At 41.3% G+C, this 18,101-nt stretch overlaps 1 protein-coding gene across 24 annotated transcripts in view; it reads left to right on the top strand.

Annotated features, from left to right (window-relative positions):
- Positions 1-18,101, top strand: part of Snap91 (synaptosomal-associated protein 91) — a 114,812-nt gene that overhangs the window by 65,609 nt on the left and 31,102 nt on the right. For 14 of the 24 annotated variants that reach the window (XM_017313237.2, XM_006510900.3, XM_030244158.1 and 11 more), the window contains 6 exons: positions 2,041-2,046; positions 5,578-5,605; positions 8,548-8,657; positions 10,559-10,671; positions 16,282-16,296; positions 16,427-16,588. In XM_017313237.2, the coding sequence (XP_017168726.1) occupies positions 2,041-2,046; positions 5,578-5,605; positions 8,548-8,657; positions 10,559-10,671; positions 16,282-16,296; positions 16,427-16,588 (434 nt within the window). The remainder of the gene's footprint in view (positions 1-2,040; positions 2,047-5,577; positions 5,606-8,547; positions 8,658-10,558; positions 10,672-16,281; positions 16,297-16,426; positions 16,589-18,101) is intronic. The other 10 variants (NM_001277983.1, XM_030244156.1, XM_030244157.1 and 7 more) reach the window with 5 other exon arrangements.

Below are 18,101 nucleotides of genomic sequence, written 5' to 3'. Positions count from 1 at the left end.
CATGGGAACTCTATAGGAAAACCAACAGAGTCAACTAACCTGGACCCTTGGGAGCTCACAGAGACTGAGCCACCAACCAAAGAGCATGCACAGGCTGGACCTAGGCTCCCTGCACATGTGTAGCAGATGTGCAGCTTGGTCTTCATGTAGGTCCTGAACAGTGGAAGCGGGAGCCATCCCTAAAGCTGTTGCCTGTCTGTGGAACCTGTTCCCCTAACTTGGCTGTCTTGTCTGACCTCGGGGAGGGGGAGGGAAAAGAAGCACCTAACCCTGCAGTAGGGGGTGTCCCAGGGGCCCCTCCACTCTCTCAGAGGAGAAGGGGGAGAGAATGGGAGGAGAGACTGTGAGAGGGGCAACCAGGAAGGGGAGCAATGATCAGGATGTAAAGCGAATAAATAATTTTTTAAAAAAAGTTACTCTTTAAAAGTTAACGCTATTGTGATCGATTGTGACTCAAGCAAGGAGAGTTTCACAAGCATCCTTGAATACCGAGACTAGCCACCTGTGGTGTGAGGAAAGACAGGCTTGGGAGTGTAGTCTCCACTGACACACCTCCCTGTAAGCCCTTAGACACATCATGCTGCTGCTGTTTACTCCAGAGTCATCCTATAGAGGGAGTAGCAAGGGTGACTCACAGTCTTTGCTTGTTCTGCTGCCTTTGTGCTTGGGTACTTAGTCCTCAGCTGTTTTCGTCACTGTGTACAAAATACTGCCCAGGTTCCTTTATTCCCCTACCTCTGAAACAGACATCAGAATTGCTTGTACGTTCTGGCATTTGTTCCTTGTTTCCGCTATATTCATTAGCCTTGGAGCCACCCTCCTCCCAGTTATGTAGATCCCATGCCTCCTGGAAGGACCGTTTGCAACACCGCCTTCTTAGGAAGACTTCCTTCCTGAGTCGTGAGCTTGCTTGTATTGTGGCTGTTTATCCACACGTGTAATTCCACGAGAGTTCCTGATTCTAAATGTAGAGACTGTTTTCTACCCTATTATCTGAACACTTAGGTGCAGGGCCCGCTACGTAGTCAGCTTGCAGGTCCTCATTAGTGGTCCCATCTTCAAATAGAGGTCACTTTACTCATCAGATAGCCAGAAACAGATTGTTGCAGGGCCACCGGATGGACACAGATTTGCGTTTGGTTGGTTGGTTGGTTGGTTGGTTGGTTGGTTGGTTGGTTGGTTTGGTTTTTGCCAATGGCAGAGCTGTAAAAATTTAACTCTTACGCTCTCTCTCTCTGAGCATTCTCGCAGAACCTACGCTTATGTCTTGATGCTACATTTTTATAGTTGTTTCATCAGCTATGTGCTGTTTCTTTTGTCTTTTCCCCCTCGAGTTAGTTTAGTATAGTGTTTTATATATATATATATAGTATGGTTTTAGGTTTTCAGTAGGGGAGTTTTTCAGGCACTTTTGGCTGCACAGCCTCTGTGGATGACATGACCTCTCTGGGTTGTTTAAGGCTGAGCTGTGCTCGAGTGTAGCTGTGGCTGAACAGCTTTTGATGTGAGATTACCACATGCCAATTTAAAACGCCCACTCTCACGTATAGCTGGGGCCACCCTCTGTTGGAAGCTCCAGTAGCTGAAAGGCTTTTGTTCTTTCCCTGTTGAGCACTGTGTGTGTGCTGCAGGCTGCTTCTCCAAGCCTTTGCTTTCTCAGGCTGAGCACTACCAAGCTCCCCACTTCCCTTAGAGCCTCCAGGGCTTCCTTCACCAGCGCCTTCTTCCCCATCTTCAGGCTCCTTAGCCAACCTTTGACTCTGAACTTGCCCCTTTGTGGCCTCGGAGGGCTATCTGAGGAAAATTACGGGTGGGCATTTTTAGAAATAAGGATTAAAACTCTGGAGCCAAAGTCATTCAACTTAGAAAAACTTTCTCTAGTGTCTTTAAATCACTTTTTTATACTTGTCAGATTCTTTTCATTAATTGGCTGAAACCATATTTTGATTTGTCTTCTGCTTATTCTGATTTTAAGAAAAACAAGCTTTAATAGTTAACTCATTTCTTCTCTGTATGTTTGTGCCTACATGGGAACTTAAGTGAAGGGTGAGTACCACGCTAAGTTACTGTTTTTTTTTGCATTTGGTAATTACTAAAAATGCAAACAAAACCCACCATATTTGGTATTTGTAATTTTGGAAATTGATCAGTGTCCATTAGTGTCCATCTCGTACATCTATGTCTTTATTATGTATTCTCTTTTCTCCCAAGGTGACTAGCAAGGATAGTTTTGCTTCCTTTGGGTCCTGTTGTCTCATAATTAACAGTATCTCCTAGGTGTATAAATAACCCTCTTCACTTTTAGAAAAGGTATTTTCATTGGCTAAATACAAGATTTTTCTCCTGCTACACTGCAGAAGGCCAGGGCAGTTTTACAAGAAGCATAAATGGTTTGAAGATATTTTCTTTGCCATTCTATAGCAATACAAAACTGTTCTAAGACTGTGACAATGTATATGTATTTGCAAATGTCTGCTGCGATAATCCTAAACAAGGCAGTGGTGACGCACACCTTTAGTCCCAACACTCTGGCAGCAGAGGCAGGCAGATCTCTTGAGTTCAAATCTAGCATAGTCTACAGAGCAAGTTCCTGCATAGAAACCCTGACATAAAACACAGCTCAGACCAAAAGGCTGCTATGGGAGACGCGAATGCCATTTGTTTTTGGTACTTCCATCCACTGATGTGCAGTGAATGAGAGCAGTACTGTATGACCCACCTGTGTATATTCTCTCTAAGAGTGAAATTAACACTTAAGTGTTGAACTGAGCAGCTAGGAAACCCCGGTGACTTTTGTAATTAAAATTATGAGATATTTATAGGCTTTTACATTTCTATATTTTTCTGGATAGCACTTATGCTACATAGGAATTATTTTTGGGGGGGTCATTAAATAACATAAATTCCTCTATTAATAGCTTACTATTTCCCATCTTTGAAAAAAACATTGACCGCTTCCATGTTCATAGAAAAAGCCAGCAGGCCTTTATGTAGCATTTTAGAGTTTTTGCTTAGATTACATTATAGATAATATTTATTATTGTTTCAAATTGTCAGTAGTGCGTTACTTTTCCCAACTTGATCCATTATGTTATAGATTTCTATAAGGCCTGGTTACGTTTCCGTTGCAGCGATAACGACCACAACCAGAGCAACTTAGGGAGGAAGAGGTGTATTTCAGCTCACAGATTACGGTCAATCAGTGAGGGAAGTCAAGGCAAGAAATCAGTCAGGGCACGACCCAGGAGGTAGAAACTGAAGCCGAGGACAAGGAACAGTGTTCCTTACCTGCTCAGCCTGCTGCTTTCTCATACCATGCACGACCACCTGCCAGGGTTGGCCACACATGAGACTGGACCCTCCCACATCAACCACTAATCAAGAGTGCCCTAGAGACTCTGATGGAGGCATTTTCACAATTGAGCTACCTCTTCTAAGATAATTCCACCTTGTGTCAAGTTGACACAAGTCCAACCAGGACACTGTACATGAAATTGTAAATGAATATTGGTCTGCAATAAATTCCCTTGTCTATGCGCAAAATGTAGTAGCATTTTCTCATAAACTGTCAGTGGCAAATATGTAGGATGGAATATCAAGCACGAAATATGCAAGAAACATTAATTTATGACCTGTGAGAAAGAACTAATGTGCTGTCCCTCGTGTGCCCTTCCAGGGCAGGGTTGACTGTGGACCAGAGACCAGCTCTGAGTATCAGACAGTTTTGGAGCAGATTTTGATCAGTGATTAATAGCCCCATAGAAATATCTGTGAGTATATGTCAGGTAAAGGCCAGATAGAGTCAATGGGGACAGAGGTCACTCATGTTGCCAGCTTAGTTCCACTAATCCACTGAGCTATCTCATTGGGCCAAGGACAATTTCTTAAGGCTTTTGGCTCATTGATGACTATAGAATAAGCACATAAATACATTCGTAAGCTTTTAGATAATAACTCCCAAAATGCCAGATGCTGTATAACATGTTCAGGTAATAAAACAGCAGGATGTGTTCTTTCACCTCAGAGAACTTAGCACCGAGTGATGAAGATAGGTAACCAGAGACAGTTGGAGTGTAAACAGCAGGTGTCCTGTGGCTCAGGAGAGACTGTTTAATCCATGGGGTCGCCCCAGGCATCGCTAGTAAGAGTGACTTGTGGGATTTAAATGCGAAGGATGATGGTACCAATTACAATTTTCTTTCACACAGCTTGAAATTGAGTTATTTAGCAGCAGAGGGCAGTATTCTGTCAATTTATGTTGTACTTGCTGTGAGGTAGGAAGCTGTTACCAGTTTCAATGTATTAGCTGGTAAATATTTCATTGCCTTTTTTTTTTTTTTCAGTACTTGAAAAACTTGGCTTATGAAATTTGACTGAGAGAAAAAGGAATTTGTCCTTAGAAAGTGATCATGTCAAAGGGTGTTTGTGGTTTCTTTGTTTTTGCCAAGTAAATATTGTTTTGTTTTTTTAGATTTTAATTTTTCATCTTTTTATTTAGTTTTTTTTCATATGATATATTTAATTTCCTTCCCTTTCCATTCGTATGAAGGAAATTATGTAAGTGGCAAAAATATCCAAGAATGCATGAGATTTCAACCTTGTGGTGCACTAGATTATTTGGTTCCTAAATCCCTTTCTGTAGATGCAAAAACAGAATCACTTCATGTTAGCAGAGCCTTTGAAATGGGAAGTTACGGGCATGCATCCAGTAGTAGAAGCTAGCATACAGGATCTGTGAATAGATGAAATTTGCATAGTACTGGACAAAAATCCCAGTTACTAACCTTGTATTTGCTCCAAGCTCAGGGACAGCCATCCTTACAGCTGACCTGACTATGGCTACCGTTGGAGTATGTTTGCTTCATTTTGTCTTACTGTTCATTTTATTCTCTCCCAGGTTAGGAAAGTGTGAGCCATGCAGACAGATGTTTTTGTGGCTATCTGCGGCCTGTGCTAGAATCATGCTATCTGTAAAGACTGTTTAGTTCCCTAATCAGAACGAAGCACCCACTTTGCCTTACTCTGAACTCCCACTGCTTATGACAACTGCATGGGAACAGTTTTCTCTAGAGCATTTCCATTGCAGGCCTGAAAATAACACACCAGCAGGAGTTTGGTTGCTTGTGTTAGGTCCGGTTCACTCACACAGCTCAAGGGATCCTGGCCATTTTTCTCTAGGGTTCCTTCTTTTATGCATGCCAGTCAAAATTGAGTGAACTGCAATACACAATTCTGTTTCTGAGCTTCCAAACTTTTGAAATGAGATAAACAGGTATTGGTTTATGTAGGGTGCCTTTTCATAAACCTTGGGTGAGTTTTAGAAGTTGAACTTTGAACTGTGTGTTTTTTTTTTTGGTGGACATAAGCGATAATAATGACTCAAGAGAAGATAATTTTGAATTTAAGAATGTCTGCTAAGAGATTTGAAGTCAGTGGGGAAGTTGGGGAAAGGACATCATGGAGCAAAAGCCAAGCGTTCTGAGCTCCTCTGTTGCATAGAGCCCCATGAAGGTCATCTAATCTAAAGGCGGGTGAAGTTGGGCATGTTCACATTTTCTTTTCCTGTATTTCCTTTAGATCTGGTGCTCCCTCTCCACTAAGTAAGGTAAGTAAGTTGGTTTGTTTCTCTGCTGTTTTCTTTTTGTACATGTAGCATTGTTTACTGTAAAGCTCAAAGCACCGAGTGCATTTGTACTGCCATACAGCAGTCACACCGCAACACACTCCCAGGACTTTCCTCATCTTCCAGGGTTGTGAAACATTATTGCCCAGGCCTCCTGACCTCAGCCCCTGGAAGCCCCCTTTCTTTCTCCATCTATAAATTGGATACCTCGTCTGAGTAAATACAGACCTTTCATACATTATTAATTTTACTTAATGTCTTAATGTCTTTGGAGTCTTCACTCCAAAAGCCGGTTTGTTCATTTTTCCTCCCAGTGGGTATTTAAGTGACTTCCAGGTTGTCAATATGACTAACAGTTCTGATATAACTATAGTGTGAAATGTCTGATTGAGGACTGGAGAGATAGCTCAGTGGTTAAGAGCAATCATTGCTCTCGCAGAAGACACAGGTTCAGTTCCCAGCACCCACACTGAGAGGCTCACAGCCTCCAGGGGTAAAGCAGATGGATCAGTTGATTTACATTTCTGAGAAAGGATTAAGTTGTTTTTATATGTGATTTGGCTTTCTCTTAGAACTCCAGGTCTTAAACAGGTGAGATTTTTCTTGTATTTATGTAACAACTGAAACCATACATAGCTGTATAATGTTTGATAATTAAAAACTCTTTTCACATATTGTGAATCCGTGATCTAGGTCAGCACAGGGTGCAGTGTATTTTAGTGATACGGGGCGGGGTGGGGGGGTGTTATTAAGGGCCTTTGCCCCAAGCATGCCTGCTGAAGCACTTTTAGTCTTTGCTTCAGCCATCTCTCTCTCTGAGCCAGTGAAAGGGCAGGCTCAGGGCTTTCCCTGAGGAGACCGTATGCTCTCTCTCACGGCCTGCACTTCACATCTGCCATTGTTGCGTTTTGTAGGCAGAGGTGTAATCGGTGTGCTCTTCTTTGACAGATTCCCATTACGTAATTGATGCCATTACAGACTCTCAGGGATGTCATTGTGACTGTGCCAGTGATCCCCAAATATCATGTGTTCTGCCTGTACCTGGCTGGCTGTTTAAATTCTCACAGGGCCTGAAAACAAAATTTTAAGCAGTCTTTTTGCTTTTTGATGCAAAGACAAACCATTAAATCCATGTTGCCTCTGTGAAAATTTCCAGCTCATGACGCTTTAGTGTGGCCAAATCAGGGCTTCCTTTAGGACAGTCTCGATTTGTTGCTGCTGTGTTTTTTTTGGAGGTCTCCTGTTACATTAGAGGTTCTTGGTACAAGGCATTTGTTATAGGCCTTTGTCCACCTTCATGTCTGAGTTAACATTGGTAGTATATTTGGTGTCCTTATATTCTCCCTGCTACTTCATTTATGTAAATACACTTCTAAGTCTATTTATAAATCCTACTTAAAGATTGAAGTCTTTCTTTCTTTCTTTTTTAGAGCAGTCGGTGTCCGCATAGGGAATTATGTCCTTTGCTGTATAGCTAGTGTTTCCCCATTTCCTGTTGTGCACCCCTGGGAAGCCTTAACCTTTGTGTCGCAGAGGGAGAGTTCATTTGTGATTTCCCCATCAACTGTAGGCACTCCTGTGTTTATCTCTTCATAGTGCTTAACACTTGGCAGCTACATAGCTATTGAACTTTGATAGAATTAGGTATTTTGTAGCATGACTGAAGCCTAGGCATTCTTAGAATGGCAGATTTTCCCACAACTTTCTTATCAATCCTTTGTTTTAAAATGATCTTTATGACTTTTTACATCTGTTGTATTTGAATCTAGTGGCAGAGCCTCTGCTTGCTCCCAAGCTTCACACATTTTATTTCCTGAGAAGTTAAATACATACAATAAAGTAAAATTAGAATAGTGATAGTAACCACAGAATTTTAATTTCCTATTACATAAACTGTTAACACCTCTTTAAAAAGTATAGAAAACAAGATGTGTGTGTGTGTATGTTTGTGTGTCTGTGTGTGTGTGTTTGTGTGTCTGTGTGTGTGTATATCTGTGTGTGTGTGAGTGAATGTGTGTGTGTGTGTATATCTGTGTGTCTGTGTGTGTGTGTGTGAGTGAGTGTGTGTGTGTGTGTGTATGTGTCTATGTGTGTGTGTGTGTGTGTGTGTATGTATTTGTTGAAAGCTAGGTTTGATACCAGGTGACTTTTTCATTCTAGGTCCACTTCACCTGTCCAAGACAAAGTCTCTCAGTGCTGTGCAGGGCCCCACCTATCTCTGCCCCCGGCCGCATGCTGGGGTTACACACACACTACAGCACCTGGCTTTGAGTATAGGTGTTTGAGGACAGAACTTGGGTCCCTGTGCTTGCATAGCGAGCACTTTACCAATTGAACCATCTTCTCAGCCCAAAGGTTAAGATTTCACTTCACTTTAAAATCTTTATTTCACAGTATAATGAAATACAGCCATATCCTCAGATTGCAGCGACTTGAATATTACTTGTGAATTATTTATTTCCTGCCAGCTATAAAGTATTTAAGTTAAGTGTCCAGATGTTGAAGTTGTCTGAGAAGATATGAAGGATATTTAGGTTGAGAGGGGAAAATAAGATACTGGTTTTATAGCAGTTGTCACCACTTGATCCTTTTTGACACCTAGTGTCCTAATAATTTTAAGTTTAGGAAATATGTTTGGCTTTATTTTTAAATGTACAACTAGGAGTCACTCTAATTAGTTAGACCACATATTTTAGCAAAACTTTAAATAAATTTACACGTTACCTTTAACTGTCCAAGCTTGAGGTGCATTTGGGCCATAGTGATTATTATAGATCTTGATTTCAATTTCATGAGCTTTGCCTCCTGTGAGCAGTTGCAGAATAAATGTTTGTAAAGTCATGGGTTTGTAAGGCCAAAGCCCCACTGTTCAATGAGATCTAGATGCGTTTTTGATGTGCCTGTGCTGTGATCTTCACTTTCAGTCTTCTCCAGCCACAACTGTTACATCTCCTAATTCTACACCAGCTAAAACTATCGACACATCCCCGCCAGTTGACATATTTGCAACAGCATCCGCGGCTGCCCCAGTCAGGTCAGTTAACGAGTATGTAGCCAACTTCTCATTAGTATTTTGAATTGCTTTTTGTTGTATTTTTATTGTACTGTCCTGATGCCGAACAATTTCACCAGATGAAGTCCAGTCCTGATACTGTGACTTGGGGTTACTTTTGCAATGTAAAGAGTTCTTTTGGGCTCTTAACTAAGCTTGTACCTCTTAAGTCCTTGGAACGACCCATGTTGTGACTTGTAAATTTAGGAAAATATCTGGAAAAAAGACTCAAATACTGCAGGTCCTTCTAGGGTTAGATGATATACTAAGTAGCTAATAAAATCTATTCTTCCCGTGAGAAACTTAAAAGGTGTTTCAGAGTGCTTCGAAACCATTAAGAGGTGGCAGAAGCCTGTAGTCCAGCATGTAAAAGTCTAAGTTAGGGAGATCATGAATTCAGAGCCAGTCTGAACTATTTAACAAGTTAGGGCCAGACTGGGCTGTGATAAAACCCTGTCAGTTGAGTAAACCGCACAGTTACAGGCTGATTGGTTGGCCATGGCATGAACTCTGCTAAGGGAATAGGAAGAGACCAGTGGGATGTTCCTAGCCAACTCGGATATACCTGTCTGCCCTATAACAGGGAAAACAGGAAAGACTGAGATCTCAAAACTCCCTAAAACGAGCCTCCAGCCCAGAGAGGCTTCTACAGGTAATATTTTTGGGTCAGATTTCTCTTTCACCATGAGAGATTCTAGCCTCATTTTAGAGTGTCTGGGACTCTCTTATGAATGCAGTCTATCCAAAGGCTTCCTGTTTTTAGAGGTTTCAATTTTAAGCAGTTATGAATATACACATCGCTCCCGTGTTTACTGTGTGCTACACTTGCCTGTTTCTGCTTCTTAGATGTTGGCAAAACCAAGGGCTTTCTGCTGACACACCAAAATAAATTGTCTCTTATGAAAAGTTTGCTTAAGCTCTACTTATTTATAATGTTTTTATTTGTGTGGTACTAGGGTCAAACCCTGGACCCACATATACCCCCAATTAAGCTCATAGTGATGAACATATTTCCCTTTTCTGTACTTAGTCTAGTTGTGTTTATGTCTGTTTCTGAAGCAAAACCTTTCGGGGCTTTGGAAGCAGCAGACTCCTTTCTTCAATAAAATATTGCTTAGCTATCCACCATGTATAAAAGGATAAAGACGAAGCCTGAAGTCAGACGGAGAGCCTCTGAGGGCTAGAGAGCTTGTAGTCAATTCTCCTCAGATCGACGTGTACCTGGGACTCATGGGAGAGCTTACTAAAATACAGATCCTGGTGACGTCATGATGGGATAAGCCTGAACGGTTGCACTATGAGTCAGATTCCAGGACACTTAGCATTCTGAGCCCATGCTTTAAACGGTAAAACTTAGGCTTCTTTGGAAGGCAAGCCTGCCGAGAGGCAGATTTCACGTATTATTATCTAGTTTGGGAAAATAAATAAATAAACCTTTATTCGTTTTAATATTATTTGGTTTGTGGATTCTTAGGACAGTTTTGTTTTTGTTTTTGTTTTCTGTATTAGAAAACAAATACCCTCAAGGTTATGGGGGGTTTTTGTTTTGTTTTTGTTTTGTTTTGTTTTGTTTTTGTTTTATGGTATCCTGTAGGATTTTATCATCACCTATTTTTATAAATAAAGTTTTATTGAGATGGAGTGTAATGATTTGTTTCTGTCTTCTGTATTGTCAGTGTCTTACCTCTGCTATAATGGCAGAGTTGAGGAGTGGCAGAGACCGCCTGCTCCTCAAAGCCCAACCATCTATTCCTTTACAGAGATTTCAAGCCTTTGTGTATACCACACAAATCTCTGATATTTTCTGCACGCGCCTTTTTTTTGTAAAACCCTTTGCATTATAACATTTCAGAGTCTGATTGTGAAGCCTGCTTTCCTTCCAGCTCTGCTAAGCCATCAAGCGATCTCCTTGATCTTCAGCCCGACTTCTCTGGAGCAGCTGCGGGGGCAGCAGCACCTGTAGTGCCTCCTTCTGGGGGTGCGACCGCCTGGGGAGGTGAGTGAGCTTGTAGGTTGTGGGGCATTTTCTGTGGCTGTTTTCATTTGGCCTGTAATTATTATCTGTTCATCAACAATACTATTAGAAACTTGGTGGGAAATTTTCTCAGGGTGGCGTCAGCTGATCAAAGTACATATTGTGAAGGACACAGAAATTCCATATAACACAGTTTAAAAGTTCAAATAGCTATATACGATCTAACATTGAAACAAAAGATGTATTTTTTGTGATTCTAAAACCTTACTTTTAGTAATTATTTTCTAGAAACGGATACCTTAGGTTAGTCCCTTTCAGGAATTTACCACGTTACTCTAAGAAGCATTAACAACTTGGTTTAGTCAAATATAGTGCTTAGGATATCATGTTGTTCACAGTGTATCTGACTTTATGAAACCAAAATCGATTATACACTCCCATTTGTATCAGAAAAGGGCTCTCCTACACTGGGTGGCCGAAACAAAACATGGCTAGGCAGGCATTTCACTTCCAGTTGCTTCACAAGCTCGGACCAACCAGCTTCTCACAAACGGTTGATTAAAAACACTTAACGACAAAGTAAAATTAAAGTGATTTCTTTATGATTCTCAAGATGTACAGCTTCATCTGTGAGGGCTTTGTGCTGCAGCAGCAGACGATCCTTTAAAATTTCAGAGTTTAAGGTGTTATACAACTGGGAAAGTGACATGGTGAAAAACTTAGTAATTCAAAAGAGAAAAACTTAAATGATAACACTGGTTTGGGGTGTTTGAGGAACCGGAATTGACAGGAATTTGCACAGGCGTGTTAGGCTAAGATGACTAGGCTCCTTAGAAAGCCGTTGGTATCCAGTTAGGCAAGAACACTCATGCCCTTTAGGTTAGTTTTCCTCCCAGGCAGAAAATATTTCTACTACTATGAGACAAGATCTGTAAGTTAATAGAACATTTCAGAACCAGTGTCCTTAATTAACAGTAAGGAACACAGTTAAATGAAGGTATGTTGCCATAGATAATTAGTCTCTGGGTGAGCTTATTAAAAACATGTTAGTGTAACCAAAGAAATGCGTCCTGGCTGGGAGCTTTCTCTTTAGGAATATGGGGGCTGCAGTGCATTCCCTATGCTACTGCAAAGCCCATGATCAGAAATCCTAACCATCCTGACTGCACAGTGGAGAATCCCAGGGGACAATTCTGTCTGAGCAGCAGCAGCCTGTGGGAATCAGGTGGCAGAACTCAGAAGTGGAGGCAGGAAGGGCCCCTGGGTTCCCGAGTCTACCCATCCTTGAGTCTTTGTAATCTCTTCATTTTATTTTTCAGATGTTTGGTAACAAAAATTACAGAAATATAGCAGCAGAACTAAAGCTGACAGCTAGAAATGTGAACATTGTAGCCATGTAGGCATTCTCCCTAGTCAACTGTTAGGGCTACAGCTATTAAATGTTTAAGTAAGTTTGCTCCTTAAACTGAGAAAGAAAACTTGCTGGAGAGCCTGCATAAGGGCTTTCTTCCTGAGGGCACTCATTTGTTCTCTTCTTTATCTCTTAAATACTCGTTTGCTTTGTTAATGATTCTTTTGGTTCACATAACATATTATGTGTTCCTGTTTGATAACTTTTCAGGTCCATACCCTCAAGTCAAATTTTCTCAGCCATGAAATTCATAAACACTTTAATAATAAAATTTTCATAATTAAAATTTGTTTTAGTTATAAATCCATTGGGTTGTATAAAAAGACTTGGATATTACGTGAATGTTATTTTTAATTCTGTCATGCATTTAAGTCACTATGTGTTCATATTTTAGTTAATTCTGTTCTTTGACAATTTCATACATGTATATAGTATATTCTGATAATATATAATATATCCCAGCCCCAAACTCATTCTTACCTCCTTCTCATATGTCTTAGTTTGCTTTTTATTGCTGTGCCAAAAGTGACTTGGGGAGGAAAGGGTTGACTTCAGCTTTCTGGAACATTGAGTCAGTAACTCAAGGCAGGAAACCATGGAAGAACACTGCTTACTGGCTTGATCTGTCTGCTCTCATAAGTCAGCCAGGACTACTTTTCCTCCCACATCAATCATTAATCAAGAAAATGTCCATAGACTTGCCTATGGCCCAATCTGATGGAGACATTTTCTCAAGTGAGGTTCCCTTTTCCAGGACAGCCCTAATTTGTGTCAAGGCAGTGAAAGCACTAACTAGCACAGCATTCTTACCGGCTAACCAGTGCTTTTCCCAGATTCATGACTTTAGTTTTGCTCTGTGACTCACGGAGTTTAATTGGCATCATCTGTATGAGTTTTAGATTGGAACTATGCATTGGAGTCCGGTGAGGTCACATGAGGGTACACTGCTGAAGGCAGTGACTTCCTACCTCCAATATCTATCAGTAGCAAACAGTTCAGCATTGAGGAGTAGAGAGGTTGAGCCTGTGCCTCACTGTTGAGAGATTTATTCTTATACAGACCTGGTGCAGGCATTCACAGCTGCTGCAGAACTCATGGATGCAGTGGCTCACTATTGCCTGATGACGGCATTTCAAAACCCTTCTCTCTATCGGCTAGCTTTTATGTTCTTTTCACCCTCTTTCTCACAGTGTTCCCAGAGTCTTAAAGGGACAGAACGACTACTGTGTTAAGAACTGAGCACACATTTTCTGCTTATTCCCAGTACCCTGTATATCCATGAATCTGTGTGTTGACCACCATTCACTGGAAAGAGAGGCTTCTCACATTAAGACTGAGAGTAGCATTTGCCTATGGGTATAAGCATAAATATTTATAAGATAATTTGATTCTAGCAATTCAACTAAACAACAATATTCAGTTTCTCCCTAAGGCCCGTGTTCTCTGGTATGTGTTTTTGGATGAAATTTACAGTAGCAGGCTTAGGTACCTTCTGTAGAGTAGGCCTTGAGTCTAGAGGCAGTTGGTTACCCTTATAACTATAGTACCACGATTGCACAAGTGGGTACATCTTGCCTGGCACATTGCCTGGGTAAGTCTGTTGTTGGTTTTTCTCCTCCAGCAGCTGATATAGCGCCCTCCAGGACTATGAAATCTAGCGAGCAGGGAGGGCTTTTACATCTCAATTCCAGCTTGAGTTCAGACATATGTAGTGTCTTCAATAACAAGATCTTATTATCTAGTACTGGTGGGAAAGCAAGAGGAAGAGCCTAAGTCTGTCTTGCCTGGAGGGCTCTGCGGTCTCCTTCACTAATAACTTGTCAGGGGCATCCCACCCCAGCCCTGGGCAGTAGCAGGCTATTTTTCTTAAAACTCCTTTAAAAAAACAAAACAAAACAAAAAACAAAACAAAACAAAACAAAAACTAAATTACATTTTTTAAAAATTTGGTTGCAAGATAATAATTTCATGTGACTTTTTCATAGACCTTATTTTTTAGGTTAACCCTCTACCTCTCCTCTCATCTCCTGCCAGCCTCACCCTACCTAAAGCTTTCCACCTCTGTATTCCTCCTCTGCCCTTCCACTGCCTGCATTACATTGTATCCTCCATGGCCTCTTTCTAGTGCCCTGGTTTCTACAAGATTTCAATATTGTATTCTCGCTTTGTAATGCTGGATTGTTTGGTGACCTTTACCACAGCCCTTCAGGCAGGGTTTTTTTGTTTTTTTGTTTTTTTTCTAACCTTCCCCACTAGGTGGAGCACATCTCCCAAGCTGGGAAAGCCTTGGAGTAACCTGCCTGCTGGTTAGACAGCTTCTCAGACACCCAGAAGTAATGGGGGTGGGGTGAGGTGGGGTGGGGGTGCTAATAATTAAATCTCAGTTTCTAAGAAAAATGGAACTCGAGAACCTTCTCAAATGAAATGGGAAGGGAGCCCTCGCTTCCCTGGGTTTCTCTAGCTGTAGAGTCTGCTGGAGCTGAGGATGAGGCTGCCTCAGAGATGCGTTTGCCTCATTTGACTTGAGTAAAGTGTAAAATCAGTTTACCGGTCTTGTTTCCTAACATCAAGCCGCATCTGCTTTTGACTAGTGTAAAATTTAACTCTAGAATCTTGTTGGAGTGTTTCTTATCTGACTTTAGTGAAAGAACTTTAATGTGCAAAGGTGAAGTCCACGAATTTTTCGTGGGTTACAGCTATTGACACATTTTTCAGGAGACACATTGTAATGATAATATTTTTACATTAGTATAAAACAATGGAGTCTCAGAAAATTTTATATTTTAATAAATCTAACTTAAATTTACATATAATATTAGTTTTTAGTAAGATAGATAACAAGCCCATTGACAGAAAAAAAAAAACAAAGATGTTTTGGATCCTACCTTTGCCTTCATAAAAGGAAGAATATTTTCATTTATTCATAATAAATCTGTGTTTTAGAAGCACAAGTAAATGAGTGGTTTTGAGTCTGTAAACTAAGGCCTGGAAAAGCACACAATTTCTTCTTATACTTAAGATAAAATATCTGCTTTTTGAGAAATATAAGATTATTGCTAGGTTTTTATTAAAATTGAAATTAATAACCAACATGCCTTTGAAAATTATATTATGAGATAATATAACTAATATTTTCCACGTGTACTGTTAGTTATAATGCTAGTGGGTTTTATGATCTACTTTCTACCATGTTAAGAAAATCTGGGGTGTGGAGTCTGTAGACTGTGCTACATACACACACCTGACACTGGAAGTTTATAGGCGCTTTGAAGTTCGTAGTCCCAGCTTTCCTTATGGAGCATTTGATGTGTTCCAGGGATAAGTAAGCCTTTTAAATAAATGAGCACACTTAATCTTCATAGTCACTTGAAACAATCCAGTTGTGGGTCACTGAAGAATGTTAGCTTCTTTGTTATGAGAATAACGTCCTGTGTTACAGTGAATATCTTCTAGCCATTTTTATAATGTAAAAAGGCCTTTAGTTATGTATCTCTTATAAATGAATTGAATCCTCCTACTTTAATTTGTGTCTGTGGTTTAATACTTTACAAATCTTGGTTCCAAGACTGATCACAGACCCTGTTATTAAGTAAGATCTGCTGTGATGGTTAGTTCCGTCACCTTGACACAAACCTCAATTAAGGTATCGCCTTCATCTGACTGGCTTGCGGGCAAATCTGGAGGGTACTTTCTTGATTAATGATTGATGTGGGAGGACCGCTGTGGCCAGTGTCACCCTGGACAGGTGGCTGTGAGTTATGTAAAAAAACGTAGCCTTACTGGGCTACATAGGGAGCCCAGTCTCAAAGACAGAGGGTAGGAGACGGGGAAAGAAATAAAGAACAGTCAACGAAATTCTGCTAATTACAGATTAATGGCATCAGTCACAGACCCTGGGGATAATGAAGGTGAAAAGCTCTACCCTTTTTGGATATAGATTGAGTTTCTCAGAGTTATTTAAGACTCTTGACCTCCCTCGCCCCGTTTTTTCCATCTGTAACATGAAGAGCTTGGGCTAGAGATTGCCTAGGGTCTCCTCCTCCTTGAAAGCTCCGTGGGGAGAGTTGGTAAAACATTTGTGCTCTGATTACAAATGGTCTGGGAGGTGCAGAGAGCTCAGGGGAGCCTGCGCCTCTCCCTGCGTGCACACTGGCACAGTCAGAGGTTTCAGCTGGAACTCTTTGTCTCTTCATATGCTGCCACCACCTGGACACCGGTAGACCTTTTGGGAGAGGGTGAGTAAGCCTTTGTTTTTGAACTCCTATGAGAGCCGTCCGCAGCCATCTCTCTTCCTGTGGCCTTAGGAGTCTGGTCTATCTCCTGTCCTTTCCTCCTCTCTCTTGCTCTGTCTCTGGTGAAATACAGATTCCTTGGCTGCACTTTCCTCTGTTCCCTGTGAAGCACCGATTTCAGACCCATTTGCACCAGAGCCTTCCCCTCCTACTACAACCACTGAGCCTGCTTCAGCCTCTGCCTCGACCACCACAGCTGTGACGGCTGTCACTACGGAAGTGGATCTCTTTGGAGGTTAGTCAGTCACACCACTACTCCTTCATTCCTTTCAAGATGGCTGACGTGCCCGAGACCAATGGCCTCGGAATTGCCTTATACTATGTTAACAACATGGCCTGGTCCTTTTCCAGTGTTGGTTCATATATGCTTGACAGTACTAAACTCGTCAGCTCCTCTCCGTGTAGTTCTGGCACTACTAGAGCAGAAGCTGTGGCCCTTTGAGGCCAGTTTGACATCAGGATCTGAGTTGCTGCCAGACTCTGGCCCACACATGGCCTCCCTGCAGGGCCTCTGCAAGTGATCCCAGGCTTCTGACACATTTAGTATTGGCTTTGGGACTAGACTCAAAGTGGCCCAGGGAATATTTAGAGATCATGAGAGAACAATCCTAGCTTAAATAATTCCTTAGCACTTAGACCAATGTTTCTAGATCTGTATCTGAATATCTAGATAGATGATAGATGATTTATAGATAATTGATAGATAAATAGATAGATAGGTAGATAGGTAGTTAGAGATATTGGTAAATGTACGACAGATATATTTATATGGAGATACAGATGAGAGGAATTAAAATTTAGATGGCTCAACAGAGAGTTGACTGCTACACCTACTTCTGATTGTTGTGTTCAAGTAAAATGTTGGGTCATCTTGACTTTGGAACTTTGGGAGTCTGCGCAGCACTTGGCATCATGCTGATTAAAAGCAGGTGCAGATCAGTTTTGGAAAGGACTGCTCAGAAATATGCTTTTCGTGTAGGTGCCAGTTCTGACTCAACAAAATGCCCCACAATGCGTTTAGACACGGTGAGCATCAGAAGCCAGTTCATCTGCATATTTGCATCTGAGTGGAGCCACTGTGAAAACTCAGAGAAGAGTTTGGACCACATGCACACATGTAGGGGTGTTAGACTCATTACAGTTTCAAGTTTCTTCATTACCATATAGCATATTTCCCAGGACATTTTGAAAATATTGTAAAGAAATTAAAAGAAGCAAGAGGTGGTTTGGCAGGCAGTGGTGGAATCAGTGCGTTCCCCTGGTGATGAACACTTACGGTTACATACCATTCCGCTGCGTGCGGTGCCCTGGGCTCTGTAGTTGTCCAAGACAAGTAGCGTTAGCTAGACAGCATTTCTGCTGCAGTTTTACCAAAGAAATTGCCTGTCACCTTGCCGTGTCTTCACTCTGACACAAAGAAGCTTGCTCCTTAAAGAGCAGAGAGAATTACAGGCCTTTCAGGCTTTCCCTAGCAGGAACTTCTCATAAGCAGATTGCCCTTTGTCAGTGGTGTGCTTTCTTTCAAGGTTAAAAAAAAAGTTGTATCTTAATTTTTAAAATTAACTCCTTCGCCTTCCTCTCTCTGCTCTGCCACTGACATTGAGTCCGAAGGTTTCTCGTGCAAGGTCAATGGAAAACACGAACGGGTCACACAGCAGTTTAATACTGAAGCATTTCTGTAACTATTGCTAGTTAGAGATTTATTTTGTTCAGTCCCCATGAAAGGGGCTTGGGTACATCTCAGACAT

Source organism: Mus musculus, chromosome 9 (assembly GCF_000001635.26).
Source record: "Mus musculus strain C57BL/6J chromosome 9, GRCm38.p6 C57BL/6J".
NCBI lineage: Eukaryota > Metazoa > Chordata > Mammalia > Rodentia > Muridae > Mus > Mus musculus.
Note: the sequence above shows the minus strand (reverse complement) of the source record. Positions and strands in the feature narration are given on the sequence as shown.